This window comes from Cydia strobilella, chromosome 18, assembly GCF_947568885.1.
Source record: "Cydia strobilella chromosome 18, ilCydStro3.1, whole genome shotgun sequence".
Lineage (NCBI taxonomy): Eukaryota > Metazoa > Arthropoda > Insecta > Lepidoptera > Tortricidae > Cydia > Cydia strobilella.
The window spans coordinates 16,117,483-16,134,734 of record NC_086058.1 but is presented as its reverse complement, the minus strand read 5'-3'; the positions used below and the strand labels follow the sequence as shown (position 1 = coordinate 16,134,734).

Below are 17,252 nucleotides of genomic sequence, written 5' to 3'. Positions count from 1 at the left end.
TTCATCACTGGAATCACTTATTTTTGTACGATATTATAACAGAAAACACTGGAAATTCTGATTTTTACGTGAGTCGGTAAGAAGTGTTTTTAAGTAAAAATTTTGTTGACAATGTTGACATTACTGTTCTGACGTATGAAATGTCAACGATGCGTTTTGAAATTGCATCGACTCAACTTGTGCGTTCAGAATTATATTTAACATCACTATAAAAAATCTAACGTTTCTTATGGAATTTTAAGGTTTATGACATAAAATCATTAAATAAAGCTAAATTTGGTACTTTTTATTAGATTCTCAAACCATTTGTTTAATGATAATTAATATCAAACGAATCATTATTATGAGCGTTTTACGTTTTGTTATCTGTCAAGCTACTTAAACGTGCTCCATCCAAGGTCAAATTACTTTCCCCACTAGTGGATAAAATGCGTTTTTCCCCGCTTGTTTTAAAGGATAAAAGACGGCTTTCCGAGCTAGTGAGGGGAAAATGTATTTGTCTGTCATTACGTACTTATAGGTACCTATTACTCAGTTCTAATACTTCTAATTATGGAATATGTTTGGATATCCAAAGAATGTTAGTTCAATCAAGACCGTGTATTCTAAATTCAATATGGTTCAGTCTTTTTCCTAAACTTAACTCCCTTGTTTTCAAAATTATTCAATATATCAATTATTAAAACGGCCCCAAGTTATTTCGAATTTTTTAACACAAATATATTTACTTCCAAAATTATGATATTAGTAATTATGCATCAGGTAATTAAATGGTTATTTAACCCTATCAAACTCTTCTCGATACTGTGCCACACCACACAAAAAAGCCGTAACAGCCATTCGAAATCTCATTCAACTATCTACTTTATTCTCACGCAATAAATTCCAAATTCAAGCTGGTTTTCTAAAGCTTGATACGGCTGTTTTGCGTGTTAGGGCGGAACTCCCCTGTATCAATTAGACAAGAATTTGCAAGGTTCGCAAAAATGGCCGCTTCACATGCAATCGTCTGGTTATACATTGATAAATGTAAAGTATTTCTTTACACTGCGGGGTAATTTTTCCAATTTATATGTCTTTTGGCACGTCATGAACTCGTTACTAAAGTTACATGAAATACACAAGTACCGTAAAACCACCCTATTATAACCAAAAACTTCTAACTATGGTCCAAATGGAACTCGAATATCAGATTCAGGTGTCAATATTATTTCAATGTCGCAGTTTTGAGGCCAAATATTTTCATAGGAAGAAAAAAACTTAGACAACACCAAAAAGAATTTTCCACTTAATTAATTTCTAAGCTTAACACCAAAATGATTGGTATTGATACATAATACACTTACACTAATATTAATAATAATTTACGTTTAGTTGCTTAAGATAGTATTAAGTTAGAAAAAAATAGTGTGAAGAAAAAAAGTACTAACATGTATTGAACATAATGAAGTCTGAAACTTTTTTTTATTTTTTTTTATAATTACGTGTTGAACGTCCGGTCGGTGCATACATCGGGTGCTAAATAGGTACAGTCGCCATCAGATATATCGGAGCGGCCGAGGTGCTCAAAAATATCTAAACACGCACCTAACGCCTTGACAATAGAGGCGTGTTCAGATATTTGTGAGCACCTTGACCGCTCCGATATATCTGATGGCGACTGTACATAGCTCTCCCTTTCAACTGTGTACTACAAAATAAAAGCAAGAAATCAAAATATCAATGCTTTTAGACGCTGGGCAGCCGCTTTCATTTGTGTTAAATGCCGTTTGGATTAAAAACTCGCCCAAATTTATTCAAAAGCTTTTTTAAATAATTCAATAGTTAAAGTATCCGTCAAAAAGTTTTTTGATAGCTAATGTACAGTCCCCATCGGATATATCGGAGCGGCCCAGGTGGTCACAAATATCTGAACACGCCTTTATTATCAAGGCAGGCGGTAGAGCGTGTTCAGATATTTTGAACACCTCGGCCGCTCCGATATATCTGATGGCGACTGTACTAAAATTACAGATATCTTACGCACGGCGGGAAATTTTACCATCCTCATAAATGTTAACCCAAAAGCTTAACCAGTACTATCAAAGTTGTTCTACTTTGATGTTTTCTTGAGAGCAGGAAATTAGACGGGAACAAAAGAAAAGGCGCACGCGCGAGTCGCGCGACCCATGCGACGGAAAATATGGCCGCCGCGCGGATTTTGACCTTAGCCGCCTCTTAAAATCATTTCGCAAACCAGCATTTTCCTAACATGCCTCCACCTAGTCCACCTAAGTATAACTGGTCATGAAAAGTCGAAATGTCGTGGCTGTTATCGGCCAATGGGGTCATTCACCCCATTATTTGGACGCTCGTATTTTTACCAATTAAGTGACCATTTTCCTGGCTCGCTTATAATTGAGCTAATGATTGTTAACGGTTAATTCTTTAGCGTAATTACCTGTTAATAATGCGTAAAGAGTTTCGGTAGCTTGGAATTTAATTTACGTACAGTGTAGTGTATTTGTTTTTTGTGTAACTGAGTAATAATTTAGTTTGGGATTTAAGAATGCTTTGAATTTTTTTTTATTTAATCTTTATTGAACAATAAAAACAAGTAAGAATGTCCACCATTCGTACTTTCTCTAACAGTCAAACATAGGGCAAATCAGAAATTCACGATTGTGGGTGCAGTGAGTTTTTTTTTTAGAAAACAACAAAGAACTAATTTGCATTTTGGTTATGAGAACTTTTTTAAAAAAAGCTCAATTTTTTTTCGAAAAATTGATCGGTTTCGGTAAGTATTTTACTCACACTAAGTAATAAGTTTTGTATTAAAAAAGAAAAATATTGTACTAATTTCAGATTTGTGACGTCTTTTCACTTATCTACATTTTATATGGACAAAAACGGCCTACATTATGTATGGAAAACGGGACGTTTTATGCAAATACTCTTTTTGCTATTAAAAAAAATATTCTAAAAACCTCAGGAAGTGAAATAAGACGGTAGAAATCCTCGAGTTAAGGCTGCTGCTCCGAACTGGAAAATTTGGGCGAACATCGTATAATCGTATATTAAAAAATAACGACAGATAATGTATTTCTGTTGCCGCTATAACTACAAAAAACTAAAAAACCGGCCAAGTGCGAGTCGGACACGCGTACCGAGGGTTCCGTACTTTTTAGTATTTGTTGTTATAGCGGCAACAGAAATACATCATCTAAAACATTTGATTCTGATTCTGATTCTGATCTGTGAAAAAACTTCACCTGTCTAGCTATCACGGTTCATGAGATACAGCCTGGTGACAGACAGACAGACGGACAGACGGACAGCGGAGTCTTAGTAAGAGGGTTCCGTTTTTACCCTTTGGGTACGGAACCCTAAAAAGTACGGAACCCTCGGTGTTAGAGTCCGACTCGCACTTGTCCGGTTTTTTTTAGATTTAAGCCACTAGATGGCAGACCCCACCATACGAAATAGAGCCAGCGAGAAGTGTAGGGGGCAGCACCTGCTTAATAGAAGCGTGAATTGTTTTCGCGAGGTTTTCGCTTTCGATTTAAGTCACGAGATGGCAGACCCTTCAACACGCACGGTCTCTATAGTCATCCATAATGGATTTAATGGATTTTTTAAAGATCTCTGCGTAGCACGTACTAAGTAGTACTTAGTACATACGAGGTACTTTCCATCTGCTGTACTTCAGCTTGCCTTTATTAAATAACAAACCGCAACACATTAACAGCTTATTGTTACAATATTCACACCTGCCGCCAAAGCCTATATTTTCGCGAACGTGCTGCTAGCGCATAATTATTACATCTGCACTGTCGATCAATAAAAACAGGTTACTTTGTATGAAAATTTCCTACCAAAGTCACCAATTCATTGATCTTTAGTGTACATGCAGATCACGTAGGATAATTATCGATGGTATCTTCACTGCCAATAGATTAGAGTTGAATAACCTTTTTATCGAGATCTCTAATTTCATCTTTATCTCCATATCGATCTAACGTGATGTTATATCTATTGACTAATCACTACCCGCGACATAGTTCGCATACACGTCTATCCATACATTTAAAAAAAACGATGTAAAGACAAACACATACCTACATAATATTGTCTTCGGTTACCGCGATAGTTACTCATGAAATAAAACTATGAAAACGGATTATATCGCGTATATTGAATTTATAATACATCCCGACGTTTCGAACCCTTTACAGCGTTCGTTGTCAACGGGTGACTCCAAATAAATTCAATATACGCGATATAATCCGTTATCATAGTTTTATTACATACCTTTTTTTTTATTTATTATAAACTGATCGGCGATTGGCCCTAGTCACACCTGATGGAAAGTGAAGACAGGGCCTAAGATGGAGCTCACCGGTTCAGTAACAGCCTATTCACTCTTGTTTTAAAGAGACCGCGGTCATATTGATCAGGGAATACAGATGGCGGGAGCGCATTCCATTCCTACATACTTTCGTCAAAATCATAACTCAAATTACGTAATATACACAATATGTATTTGTTGATGTTATTGTCTTATTTTATTTTATTATTTAAGGAGTACCAACAGCTACAAAATCTTCTTCTCTTATCTATAAATCTTAATTAGGTAACAATACAAAGCCAATTACAGAAAAAGAGTCTTATGATAGAAAGGTAAAATAATACAGCATAAGCTATTAAGAATTTATACTGTTGTGAGACATACTAACATTTTTTGCGCAGTACGCAATACACGGTCGTCGTGAACGCTGCTCACACTATTAGTGCTTGAGAAAGGAGACCCAGGTTCTCCGAAACATGTCGCGCGAGTGACTAAAACAAGTGAGTCTAAACCGGGAAATTATTTAATGTAAGCAATTACGCTCTAGACTTTGCATAGTACGTACGTATATTCATCTGTTTAAATATTTGAGCGATTATCCTTCACAGTTTTCTCCTAGATTCAGTATCAGAGTATCAGATTCTATCCATCAGAGACTAATATTTGTGTTTCTTCTAAGTATTTTCTTAAGCACTTTTTCTAGCTAATGGAATTGAACTCCGACCCTCGACCCAGAAAACCCTCCCGGTGCTAAAGATCGTAAGACATTGGACAAAATCGTGGCGTTTACGACATTTTTGTTAGAAGAAATTAGCCCTTCATGTTCCACGCGAAACTGTTGTAGGATTTGAATGATTGATGTGTTCCGTCCACTGCGGTCGAATTGTGAGTTCTGAATTATTTGACTGTAGCAGATTATTCTTATTCAAAACTAGCGACCCGCCCCGGCTTCGCACGGGTGCAATGCTGATGTATTATACATATAAACCTTCCTCTTGAATCACTCTATCTATAAAAAAAATCGCATCAAAATCCGTTGCGTAGTTTTACAAATCTAAGCATACATAGGGACAGACAGAAGGAAGCATGTAGTGATTCTTATTTGTTGTTATTGTAGGTATATTATTGTAACCTCTAAGCCTAGGCTTTCGCTAATTCACGTGTTGTCAATGACGATGAAGACTATCCTACTGTTTCTAGGTACCATATATTAAAACTAGTGGCTCTGTGAGCTGTAGACCTAGCGATCATAGCTTAAAACTGTATGACTTCGACATTTAAAAAAAAATCTCAAAATCGAATCGACAAAAAAACTATTTAATCCTCGAACCTGGTCACAACATTTCACGAGAATCGGTTAGGAATTGCGACCTGTAGAGGAGAACATACGAAAGCATTTTTGTCCAAGCTGAAACGGAGACCTTCGCCTGTAAGAGGAAAATGCATACCTCTCCTACTTACACAACCTTTAAGAACCTAAATACAACAAGTTAAAAAACTTGCTTAATATTTTTTGGCCCTAATAGATTCTTTTAGTAAGGCCGTATGTTTCTATTTCTACAGGTTTCATTTCAGTCTTGGGGGGTGCCGTGGTCGACATGCTCGCGACCCCATCGCACCCCCCCCAACGGCATAGACGGAAACGCCTCAGGGGATGTTAGTGGGTATTCTCCTCCTCTTCCTCTGGCTAGCACAGGAAGTTACGGGAGGAGCGAGTCCCACATACCACCCCCCAATGGGCTTCCCCAGCCCGGGAGTGAGATGCGTAAATGCATTTAATCCTGCGTCAAAAAAAAAAAGGTCTCATTTCAGTCATGCCGTTGAGCCTGACCTCCCCGAAACTGCATAGGCAACCCGATATTACCAATTTATCGACCAACAGTCGAATTTGGCACATAGGCTGCTTAAATCATAACCCTTCTGTAGTCGGGTAATAAGTGTAAAGTGCAAGATCATTCTCTGTCATTATCAGTTGCAATGTATGCCATTGGGCTTAAAAACGCACCAAAATATTTTTAAAGCCTTATTTGCAATAAGGGAAAGCCTTTGTGCCTTTTTGACCATAAGGTCTTTAAATTTGCATGTTTCCATAGTTAAGGGTCATTTCAAGAATGCCGTTCCTCTTCGTTGCCCTTACGCCGTCCACATTGTTAATTGACAATTTATATACTTTATTGCCAAGACATAAGACCCATCAGTGATTAGTTAAAAGTGTTGCTATCGTTAAATCAATGAATTAACCGCTTTTCAGCCTTATTTCAAAGATATAAGACCCATTAGTGGTCACAGTCAACTGTGTTAGTTGAACAGACGGCTCGATAAGACTGATTTATTGGCCAACTGGTAAACGGTCGATTTTGGCAGCCCTACTTAATGTTGGCAAATTTGGGGTTAAGGTGCTTGGGGGTTAAAAGAGCGTGACGAGGTATTACAGGGGCGGTAAATAATGTCAAGACTTGCGAATTCCAGAAAGAGACGGTGTATAATTTGAATTATGCATCGGAGTTTCATTATTCAAAAAAAAATTTCCTTGGCTAGTGTGATTCCTCGTTTTTTATCCTTTAATATTTCATTTCATCAGACGCATTTTAGGCCCAATAGAATGTTTAATAAGTAGTTAAATTGCGGTAGTTTTCTATAAATGAGCCTTGGAGAAACTTGTGGATAAAAAGTTTACAAAAAATAAAAAATGCCGTTGCCTAATTTGTGAACTTGACAAATTACTCAAAAACCAAATGATAAATGACTGACGGAAGTATTCTTGTTACATTGATCAATTCAATTCAATTGCACCGCAAAAACGTGAAATGAACTTCAGCATGAAATTATCGCAAATGGGAGCGGCATTTCTGTTTCGAAAATCTTTTCTTGATTTGATGTTGACATTGTTGACTTGTGTTTATTCACATTAAACTGACAAAAAACATTTATTTCAGAAAATATAGGTTCCATGTTAGTGTTAGAATATTTAAAAAAGGAAAAGAATAAAAAACAAAGCATCTCGGTCGGACTTACTACGTTAAATCCAATTAAAATTAATACATAATTATAAATGTAAAAATTTGTATGTTTAGATGTATGGATGATTGGTTGGTTGTTTGTAGTATCCGACTGAAACACACAACACACAACCACACACAAAAACTAGGAGGATATAACCAAACGGAGACGTTACGTCTGTATTTTTCTGTACAAAAAAGTCTGACGATTTTTGCGCGGGAGGACAACGTCAAATGTATACGTAACGTAAAAATAGCCATGTCAGATAAACGTCAGTCCATACATTGTGTATGACCATTGGCCAACTATTTTTGAACCCGGGACCTCCTAGGCCGTCAAAAATATCAAATCAAAAACGTTAATAAAGTTAGAATGCCGCCCGGGCCCTCGGCGCACGCGCACGATAACGATCCTCCAATATCCGGCGATAGCATCGGGAGGGTTAAAAGAGACTCTTCAGGAAGTAGAGGGTTGAGTGAGGGTTATAATGTGCCCACTATGTACTTAGTGGTGGTCTTTGTATATTAATAATTAGCGACCCGCCCCGGCTTCGCGCGGGTAGTTCAACTAATTTACACAAGATCTACAAATTATACATATAAACCTTCCTCTTGAACCATTATATCTATAAAAAAACCGCATCAAAATCCGTTGCGTAGTTTTAAAGATCTAAGCATACATAGGGACAGACATACGGTCAGCGGAAAGCAAATTTGTTTTATACTATGTAGTGAAGATGTACTGCTAAATAATAAAGAAAAATGTAAAGCAACATCATAATTAATTTAAAAAAGGATTGAAAAATGTACGCTTCCGGATTTCCGGATCTATAATTACGAGTAATATATGCCATAAGGCATTAATTTGTATTGTGCAATATGATTATGAATTGATTGATTGATTGATTGGTAACTCTTGTTGTTGTCCTAAGGCACTTCGGAGGTGCATAGAGGGCCTCCACAAGATCCCTCTACGCCTTTCTATCTTGAGCAACCGTCTTGGCCTAGTTCAAGCTCATTCCTACTCTTGCTTCTCTTAAAGTACCTAAACAGACATTGATGTGAACAAACCTGTGTTACATGTATGGTTTTTTTCCTCCGACCTCCCGTCCGTCTAAAATTACACAGGGCCGAACCGCTGGCTCCTAGCAGGAGGAGCAGACGAATTAGGCAGTCTTACCTCGTCACACGTCGAGCAGCGGGACTTGAGCGTCTCAGCGTGATGTCTTCCGCAGTACAGCCGCCCGTCCTTCCAGAAGTACACCAGGTTGACGAGTAACTCCTGGCAGGAGGAGCAGACGAATTAGGCAGTCTTACCTCGTCACACGCAGAGCAGCGGGGCTTGAGCGTCTCAGCGTGATGTCTTCCGCAGTACAGCCGCCCGTCCTTCCAGAAGTACACCAGGTCGACGAGCAACTCCTGGCAGGAGGAGCAGACGAAGCAAGCGGGGTGCCAGCGGGCGGCGGGGCCGGCGCGGGCGGCGGACACGCACATGTCGCCGGCGGACATGCCCTCTTCACACTGTGGCCAAAGAAATGGTAAAGGTTAGTCGAGAATAAATTGTGAAATATGAAAAATGTTTGTCAGTCTTGTTCGATCGAAAATACTTAGATAAGATGGCGTGCGACAATTACCTACGCCCGCTTGCTATGATAAACTTTACGTACTAATTTTATGTATTTGACAGTTAGCACACAATGTTGAGACTTCGACAGTAAGACTACCTTTACAGCTAATGAGCTACATTTATTTACATACAAGTTTTACATAGCTTCGTTGCTGCATGTATGAAAACATAGCTTTCCTTAAAGGATGACTCACGTTAGACCGGCCCGTTACCGGGCCGGAGCTTCCGGCGCTTACTTTTCTATGACATGACAGGTGATCACGTGATGCTTTCCATAGAAAACGAAGCGCCGGAAGCTCCGGCCCGGTCACGGCCCGTTCTAACGTGAGTCATCCTTAACTCTGGTGGTGAAGTATCTTTTGGTTATGGAGATTAGCTACAAAAAGAGTACAATTTTTTCCCCAGATGTTACTTAGCAGCACCTAACTTAGATTTCATATGCAAGTAGAATGTGCCTCAGATATATATGACCTCTGTTTTTGATCTCGATTAAGATTGCCTTTTTTGCGTAATGCGGTACAAGCCGCGCCGTAAACGACGTCATTTGTTTTGATGTTTAGCTGGTGCCTTGGAGGATATAACCAAACGGAGGAGCCATTAACAGGCGTTCCCCTCTGTCGAAACTCTATGACCAATGGTCATACACATCGTATGGACTGACGTTTGTCTGACATAGCTATTTTTACGTTACGTATACATTTGACGTGCCCCTCCCCCGCAAAAATCGGCAGACTGTTTTTTACAGAAAATTACAGAAGGCGTTTGGTTATATCCTCCAAGGCACTTTTATTTGGGATGGGTGTCTTTGTGACCTGTGGCCTGTTTAATAAAGCTACAACTTACATATTAAATACATTATTAACGGACGGTACGGTGTGAAAAATGTCGAGCGTTTTCGACTTAAAACACGTGAGTGACCCGTTATTAATATATTTAATATGTCTGTGTCTTACGGAACTTTTGTTATTAAAACTACAACTTACAATTTATTTTGCTTGCAAATTGCAATTTGCTTGTAAATTGTAACTTGGAGCTTTATTAAATAGGCCACTGGTGGTCTAGAGGTTGGTGTTAGCCACGAATGCTGAAGATGCCAATCCAAATTTTGTCTCGTTCACTCAACAATTGTTTGAATTAAAATGAACTTACGATTACGATTCAATTTAATTTTGTGAAATACGAACAGAGATTATGAAAATTTAAATAGATGGGATACCTATACAGTTTAGGCTATACTAAAACCAAGGTCCAGATACACACTAGGGTACGCCTGTACAGTTCAACTGCACAGGTAAAGCTGGTTAGAAAACTGCGCAGTCGAATGCCACACACGCTACGCTTTACCTGTACAGTTGGCAAAACTGCTGTTAACTAGGGTTAGTGTGTATGGCCAGCTTAATGAATCGGGCTGGATCAGGCTGGATTCATTTTATAACCAGGCAAAAACTCTAGATTACGTTTGCAAATTGCTATGAAATAATAATTATAAAAACTGATTTTACTACAAATGCCGCTGCAACTCCAAAGTAAATATTTAAACAAAAAATCAAACTAAATCTATTCATTGCACAAACTTGCAACGTTTAAGAAATCGAAAGTGCGGTTTTGTCGAGCTGAGGACTGTTCCGACAAAATTGCAAACATCGGTGTCAATACTATTATGATTCCGACAGTAAATGTCATTGATACGGTGTCACGGAGCACATACTGATACGAGTTCACTAATATTTGATGATAATATCGTCGCTATACACTCAACCTCATATCTGCAACAATCATTTGATGGGAATGTCGCTTTTCTTTCATTCGGAATACGGGTGTTTTTGTCATCAAATGAATGTTGCAGATACGAGGTTAAGTAAGTGTAGCGGCGATATGGTTCATTCATATTTATCTTATGCCGAATTGTGCTTGGTTGAACGTTCTCAGTTCTGCCAATAAGAATGTGATTTTTCTGTGGAAATTTAAATGTGTTTTGAATTTACTTTATTTTAACTCTTTATTTACATACAAGATATACAGTGGTACTACGTAAACGAAATTTAAATCCAAAATAGGCCCTTGAGGCATTGTACCAAGGATGCTGGCGGCATTTTCTCGCTGTATCGCAATGCTGATACGTTGTGCGAGGAAGCCGCCAGCTCTTCGGTCACCAGTTACGTCAACCAGACGCTTCGCGATTTCTGCAAACAACTTGTGCGCGCTGGGATCCCCTGGCCCTAGAGTTTCAACTCCAAATGGAACGAAATAATACTCGCTACCGAGGCTTTTATATTTATTAAAACCTTAAGGTTCTAATATTGCAATTTTCTTGATTTGGTCGGAGAGGTTTTTGGTCTCGACTTTGGGGTCCAATCTCGGTGGCGACACAAGGATCGGCAATCGATCTGACTGTAATGTTTTGTAATAAAACGTTTCTTCAATTAACACCGAGTTTATTATAATAATCCTTTAATGTTAAGTTTACACAAGCACCACCATTGATCGTCCAGACAAGAGAGCTCGATCTAATATATCGCTAATCCTATAGTTACACAGTTCATTATAATCTGACAGCGTCTGTACTCAGAAACGACGCTCGTTGTCCCCCCCACTCCCATATGCATTGGGTCATTATAAGCAGTCTGTAGTTGCGTTCTGTTACAAGCATACATTACTACACTGACAAAATCTTATTGTGATATTGCTCGCAGCGCAGTACATCTCGGTGGCACTTATAGCGGCTCTGTTCGCGGCTCAAATCTATTTTAACCCTCTTAGGGGTAGGCGAAAGCTGCAGTGGATGGATTAGCACACCAATATACTAGGAACTGCCAGGAAGGCAGCAAACAGAGAAGTATGGCGACGTGTTGCGATAAAGCTCATCAATCGCTAAAATGATGACCACGACCGCTCTGTCAAGAGTGAAACGACAAAGAAGTAGGGGTACCCCTTTATTTTAATAAATGTGCCATTTTCAACCAAAAGGGTACTTATAGTCGGTTGTCAATAAGGCGCTATTTCCATATAGCTTCAATTAGAAATCAACCTTATTGACAAGCGACAATGTGGTACCTTTTGGTTGAAAACGTCACAAATTATTTCTTTTTTTCTATGATCATAAAGTAATCATTCTGTGCAATGATATAGGAGGCATACGAGCAGAAGAATCTCTTGCTGGTAAGCGATTATCGTCGCTCATTGACACCCTCAACACCAGAGAGGTTGTAAGTGCATTGCCGGCGTTTAAGATAGGAGTGCGCTCTTTTCTTGAATGTTTGAAAGTCGTATCGGTCCGGACATACCGCAGGCGACAGTAATTACGAGTATAGGGGCCCACTCACTAACAAGTAACAGTCCGCCGGACGATATCGGCCTGTCAGTTGGAACAAAAATTTGACAGTTCCGAACAACCGACAGGCCGATATCGTCCGGCGGACTGACAGTCAGTGGGCCCCTTTACACGATAATTCACTAATTCAATTAACGTGACGAAAGTGACGAAACGTTACAAAACGTTAAAAGAGAAGGGGTCTCAATAAAAATGTCTGTTTTATATTTAGATTTAGATTTATTTATTTCAGGATAAAAATTACACTATAAATTTATACCTATATAAGTTTTTAGATTTGCAAGCAAGATGCGCTGCGATTGAGTTCAAATTAAGATCAATTCGTAGGTCAGGTGCCTCCCCGACGACTGACATAATCTTGTTGAGTTGTTGACACTATGACATAGTGATGTAACGTAACGATCAGGTGACGGTGACGATGACCTCGGTGTTTGGGATTCCAGCGATGTTTGGATTAGGATCTATTCAGCGTTGAATCACGCAGTTTGCCGCAAGTGTTGATAGATAGATAATGGATAAACCATTTATTCGTTTGCCACAATAGACACATATTAAAACAAAAGAAACAGAAGAGATACAAAAAAGCAACATTAAGATAAAAAACCGGCCAAGTGCGAGTCGGACTCGCGCACGAAGGGTTCCGTACCATTACGGAAAAAAACAGCAAAAAAATCACGTTTGTTGTATGGAAGCCCCATTTAAATATTTATATTATTCTGTTTTTAGTATTTGTTGTTATAGCGGCAGCAGAAATACATTATCTGTGTAAATTTCAACTGTCTAGCTATCACGGTTCATGAGATACAGCCTGGTGACAGACAGACAGACGGATAGACGGACAGACGGACGGACAGACGGACAGCGGAGTCTTAGTAATAGGGTCCCGTTTTTACTCTTTGGGTACGGAACCCTAAAAAAAAAACTTAAAAAAAAACCGTAGAATTGCTGTGTGCGTTGCAGCAAAACAAAAGGGTTCTGGCTCAGTTATACACTCCGCTCTTTCGAAGTGGTATAAATGGAAAAATCTCAATATTACTTAGATGATAGATTAAAATGAACCCGGGATGGGGCCCGCATAATGTCCTTAAACTACGTCCGAAAGAGAGGTATGGGCACAGTGAAATTTGAAATTTTATATGTGTTCTATTCACAATCAATCAATCTTTCGATCTTAATGGGAGAAAATTTGCAAAAAAATTTCGATCCCTCTAATCTCTCTATTCCGTTACTGTCACACAAAATCTATGAAAAATGGTAAACGGAATAGAAATATAAATCTTGAGACACTTTCTCCAATGAGCAGATTAGCAGTAAATAAGAACCAAAAAACTATATACTCATCCTTTTTTTTTGGGTGCTAGTACTAGTGTAAGACAAACATAGTATGATTATCTCTGTCTATTTTTGAAATGAGACAGTCCTTTGACAAACTATAGATCTCGCGATTTATTGGCAACGTGCTACATCACTGAAAAAATATCGTCTATCTATGCATTGGTCAAATGCTATTGTACTCCATGTATACATATTTATGACCTCCAACACACATCCGTATTGGAACCATTCCAAAGTTTATTTGGCACTCGTCCTTGATACTTAAGTTGGTGATCTTTATTTAATTTCGTACATAAAAGGCACACGAATTCACAGCATTGAATTGTGAATACACATATCAGTGCAGGTGGGCCTGATAAACTTTAAAACCAGACCGCGTAATAAGCAATATACAGCTTTATCATCTGTATCTCAAAATTCAAAGTCGTGTGTAAAGGAAAGTAGTAGTGAAACCTTCGTGGAAGGTAGGTACGTGCCCGGGTGAAGGTTCCCGAGTACCTCAGAAACGCGAATCGCAAAAAAGGGATCCAAAGATGCATGCACGGATCGGTTATTTGGGTACAAGTATTTGCCGAAATTAAATAGTTAAATGTAACGTCTAATTTAGAGTGATAATAAGGATTTAAAGTTCACATTTATTTACATTTCTATATCTTAAAAGTTGAGAAAATTGGTGATATAATATACAAATGGCTAAGACTATTTTGATACTGCCAAAACTCGTTTTGGAAGATATAAGTTACAACCAGATCCTAAGCTCTTTCTTCACATGTTAGTATCCTTAGCTTTCGGTACTTACAGGAGAGGAGAGACATATATTGTTTTTCTGTCTGTGTAGATTTTAGTGCTAAGGCCGCGTGTTAGTTTGCTTCTGACACTATTGACATTAAGTGTTCTTTTCTTTTATTCAGGTGCGCGGTGCGCAATAAAAAGTGAGTACATATTTGTATTCACACTATTTTCTAAATTAAGAGGTCTGATGTAGCTGAATTGTTTATTTAGATTTTGATATCTCATAACAATCAGAACTGACATCGTCATCGCACAGTGCTGGGCGAGGACAACACAGCCCGTAGCGCGGATATACTTATGTAGCTACTTCCACATAGACGCCCGTCTGGCGGTGACTCATGCGCCCGCGCAAGGCATAAGCTGTTGCCTCCTATGTAACTACTTTTAAAAATGGTGCACTTGGGAGAAACATTACGTGGAAAGATACCATCGATAAACTTGGGACAAAGCCTGGTTCAATGATCCGGACCAGAAGAAGAATATTTATGATGCCATTTCAGTTGCTAAAAATGCGGATACAAATGTCGGTCCCGCATTGCTAGCAGAATCGTAATAGGACAAAACTCGAAATCTCTAGAACAGTCCTGAAATTTGGTATGTATTAAAGGTCTCTTTTTCATGTCCACACTATTTGACTTTTAGGGACCTCGCCATCTTGGAAAATGTGTACCATCTTAGAGAAATTTGCATTTTACTCGGAATCTAAGCAAAATGTGTACCATCTTAGAGAAATTTGTATTTTACTCGGAATCTAAGCAAAATGTGTACCATCTTAGAGAAATTTGCATTTTACTCGGAATCTAAGCAAAATGTGTACCATCTTAGAGAAATTTGTATTTTACTCGGAATCTAAGCAAAATGTGTACCATCTTAGAGAAATTTGCATTTTACTCGGAATCTAAGCTCTATGACAATATGATGTAAAGCAACATTAAAGCCAATTAAATTCCACACAAAGAGTCTTCGACATTTTTGGGGAAAAAATACATATTCTTAGAGAAAATACTTGCTGAATCCAGATTTGGCGCTTATACTTTTCCAGGGGACACTCTTAATAGGAAACTTGGAGGAACATGTTTTTTTGACTTAATATTCTGTACCGTCACCGGGAAAACCGGGAGGAGTGGAAGAAGAGGGGGGAGGCCTTTGCCCAGCAGTGGGACACAATAGGCTCATAATATAATATTCTGTAATGAGATAGTCAAAATCGGCACTGACTTACAAGCACTATCGTAAAATTAGACCTTTTTTTGAAATTGTTACTTAATGAAGTTTCTTTGTCAGGTGATTGATCACTTGATCAGCTTATGACTTGCACTAGAGGCGTAAACTATGCACCTCATTGTGCGTCGAAGAAAAGGCCTTATTCAACTTATATTCTTTCTCTACATCTTATAACTAGTAATACAAACTCCTGTTCCCATGACTTCATACTTTTGTAGCCTTATCCTTTTCATTATTAAAATATACGGACGAGAAGGAAAAGTAGAAGTAATAAAAATTGCAAATTTTTAAATGCTTTTTCATATAACGCAGATAAACTATGAAACTCCCAATCGAGTTTTTATCAACGTCATATCACCAAATTATGTATGTATTAGTCATCTTATCGAGCACTTGTAACTATAATATATAATTTGATCAGCAAGTTCAGACATGTTTGATTGTATACGCTGTTTCCGGTTGATAGCCGAGATATTGAGAATCTCGAATATGCAGGAGCGATAGAAAGGCAGATAACGAAATTTCGATTTTCGTTTTTCGCTATAGGGCATCAGGTTTTGGGTGCTTGGATGTGTGTGGGTTCTTATATTTCTTTTTCAGTATTGGAACATGGACATTGGTACACTAACGCAGCTGGTTTAGTTCAGATCGTAAACTTTTTCACTTGACCTTAAGTAGGTACTTCAAAGTTATTTTGCATTATAATTATTAGGTCCAAAGAACCTAATTTCTACGAATGGATCAAAAACATTTTTAGCATAAGTTATGATTCTTTCCCGTGGACTTCTTAAAATAAATAGATTTTGAAGTTTTACTTTCATGACTGGTTTGTTCTCAAAAGCTAAATGATTGAAGTCTCAATTAGTCCTGGTATCAGTGAATAGGCCTCCTACACACTGATTTATCATCTATGATGAACTAAAGAATCTGATGAAGATTGCGGAGGCATACTGAAGAGGACAAAAGGAGTTTATTGTAAAGATATTAGATGTCGGGCAATCTTTTTTCCTAATTTTATATTAAAGGAAAAAATGGAAAAAGTTACACTTCCGGCAGGATTTGAACCCGCAACCTCCGCAATCCGTGCGTTGCTCTTAACCAATTGAGCTACGAAAGCCTACCAGAACCTTGCAAATCTTTCCATTCCTTCCCTTATGTATACACGCCTTTGGGGTGGCTTTGGGGGGGCTTTTGGGGTGGGTTTGGGGTGGGGTGGTGGTGGGGTGGCTTTGGGGTGGTTTTTTCCTTTAATATAAAATTTGGAGTATCGCTCGCAGACGTATCTGCATGTTAAAAAAATTGAAAAAATTAATCTTTTTTCCTAATATGATGAAGTAATGTGAAGTTACGTTGGTATTGCCAAATTATTTGCATTTAAAATTGTATTTGCTTCGAGATGCCTGAAGAGTTTGACGCCTTACCGACAATACGGACACAAGGGAAGTGCATTCACAGTCCAACAGTAAGTTTAATGTAACGTTAGTCATAAGACACACACTTTCACTGCTACGTGCCCAGCTGGTTAACTACTTACAACACCACTTTACCTCACAACAGTATAATTTTGACCTCTGATTATGCAAAGGCACAATAAAAACAAAGGCCAAGTTATGATAG

General features: G+C 38.4%; 1 protein-coding gene across 2 annotated transcripts in view; it reads right to left on the bottom strand.

Moving 5' to 3' along the window:
* The window catches only part of LOC134749594 (protein prickle-like), a 518,207-nt gene that overhangs the window by 7,978 nt on the left and 492,977 nt on the right, over positions 1-17,252 (bottom strand). For both annotated transcript variants that reach the window (XM_063684600.1, XM_063684598.1), the window contains one exon: positions 8,644-8,847. In XM_063684600.1, coding sequence (XP_063540670.1) covers positions 8,644-8,847 — 204 coding nt within the window. The remainder of the gene's footprint in view (positions 1-8,643; positions 8,848-17,252) is intronic.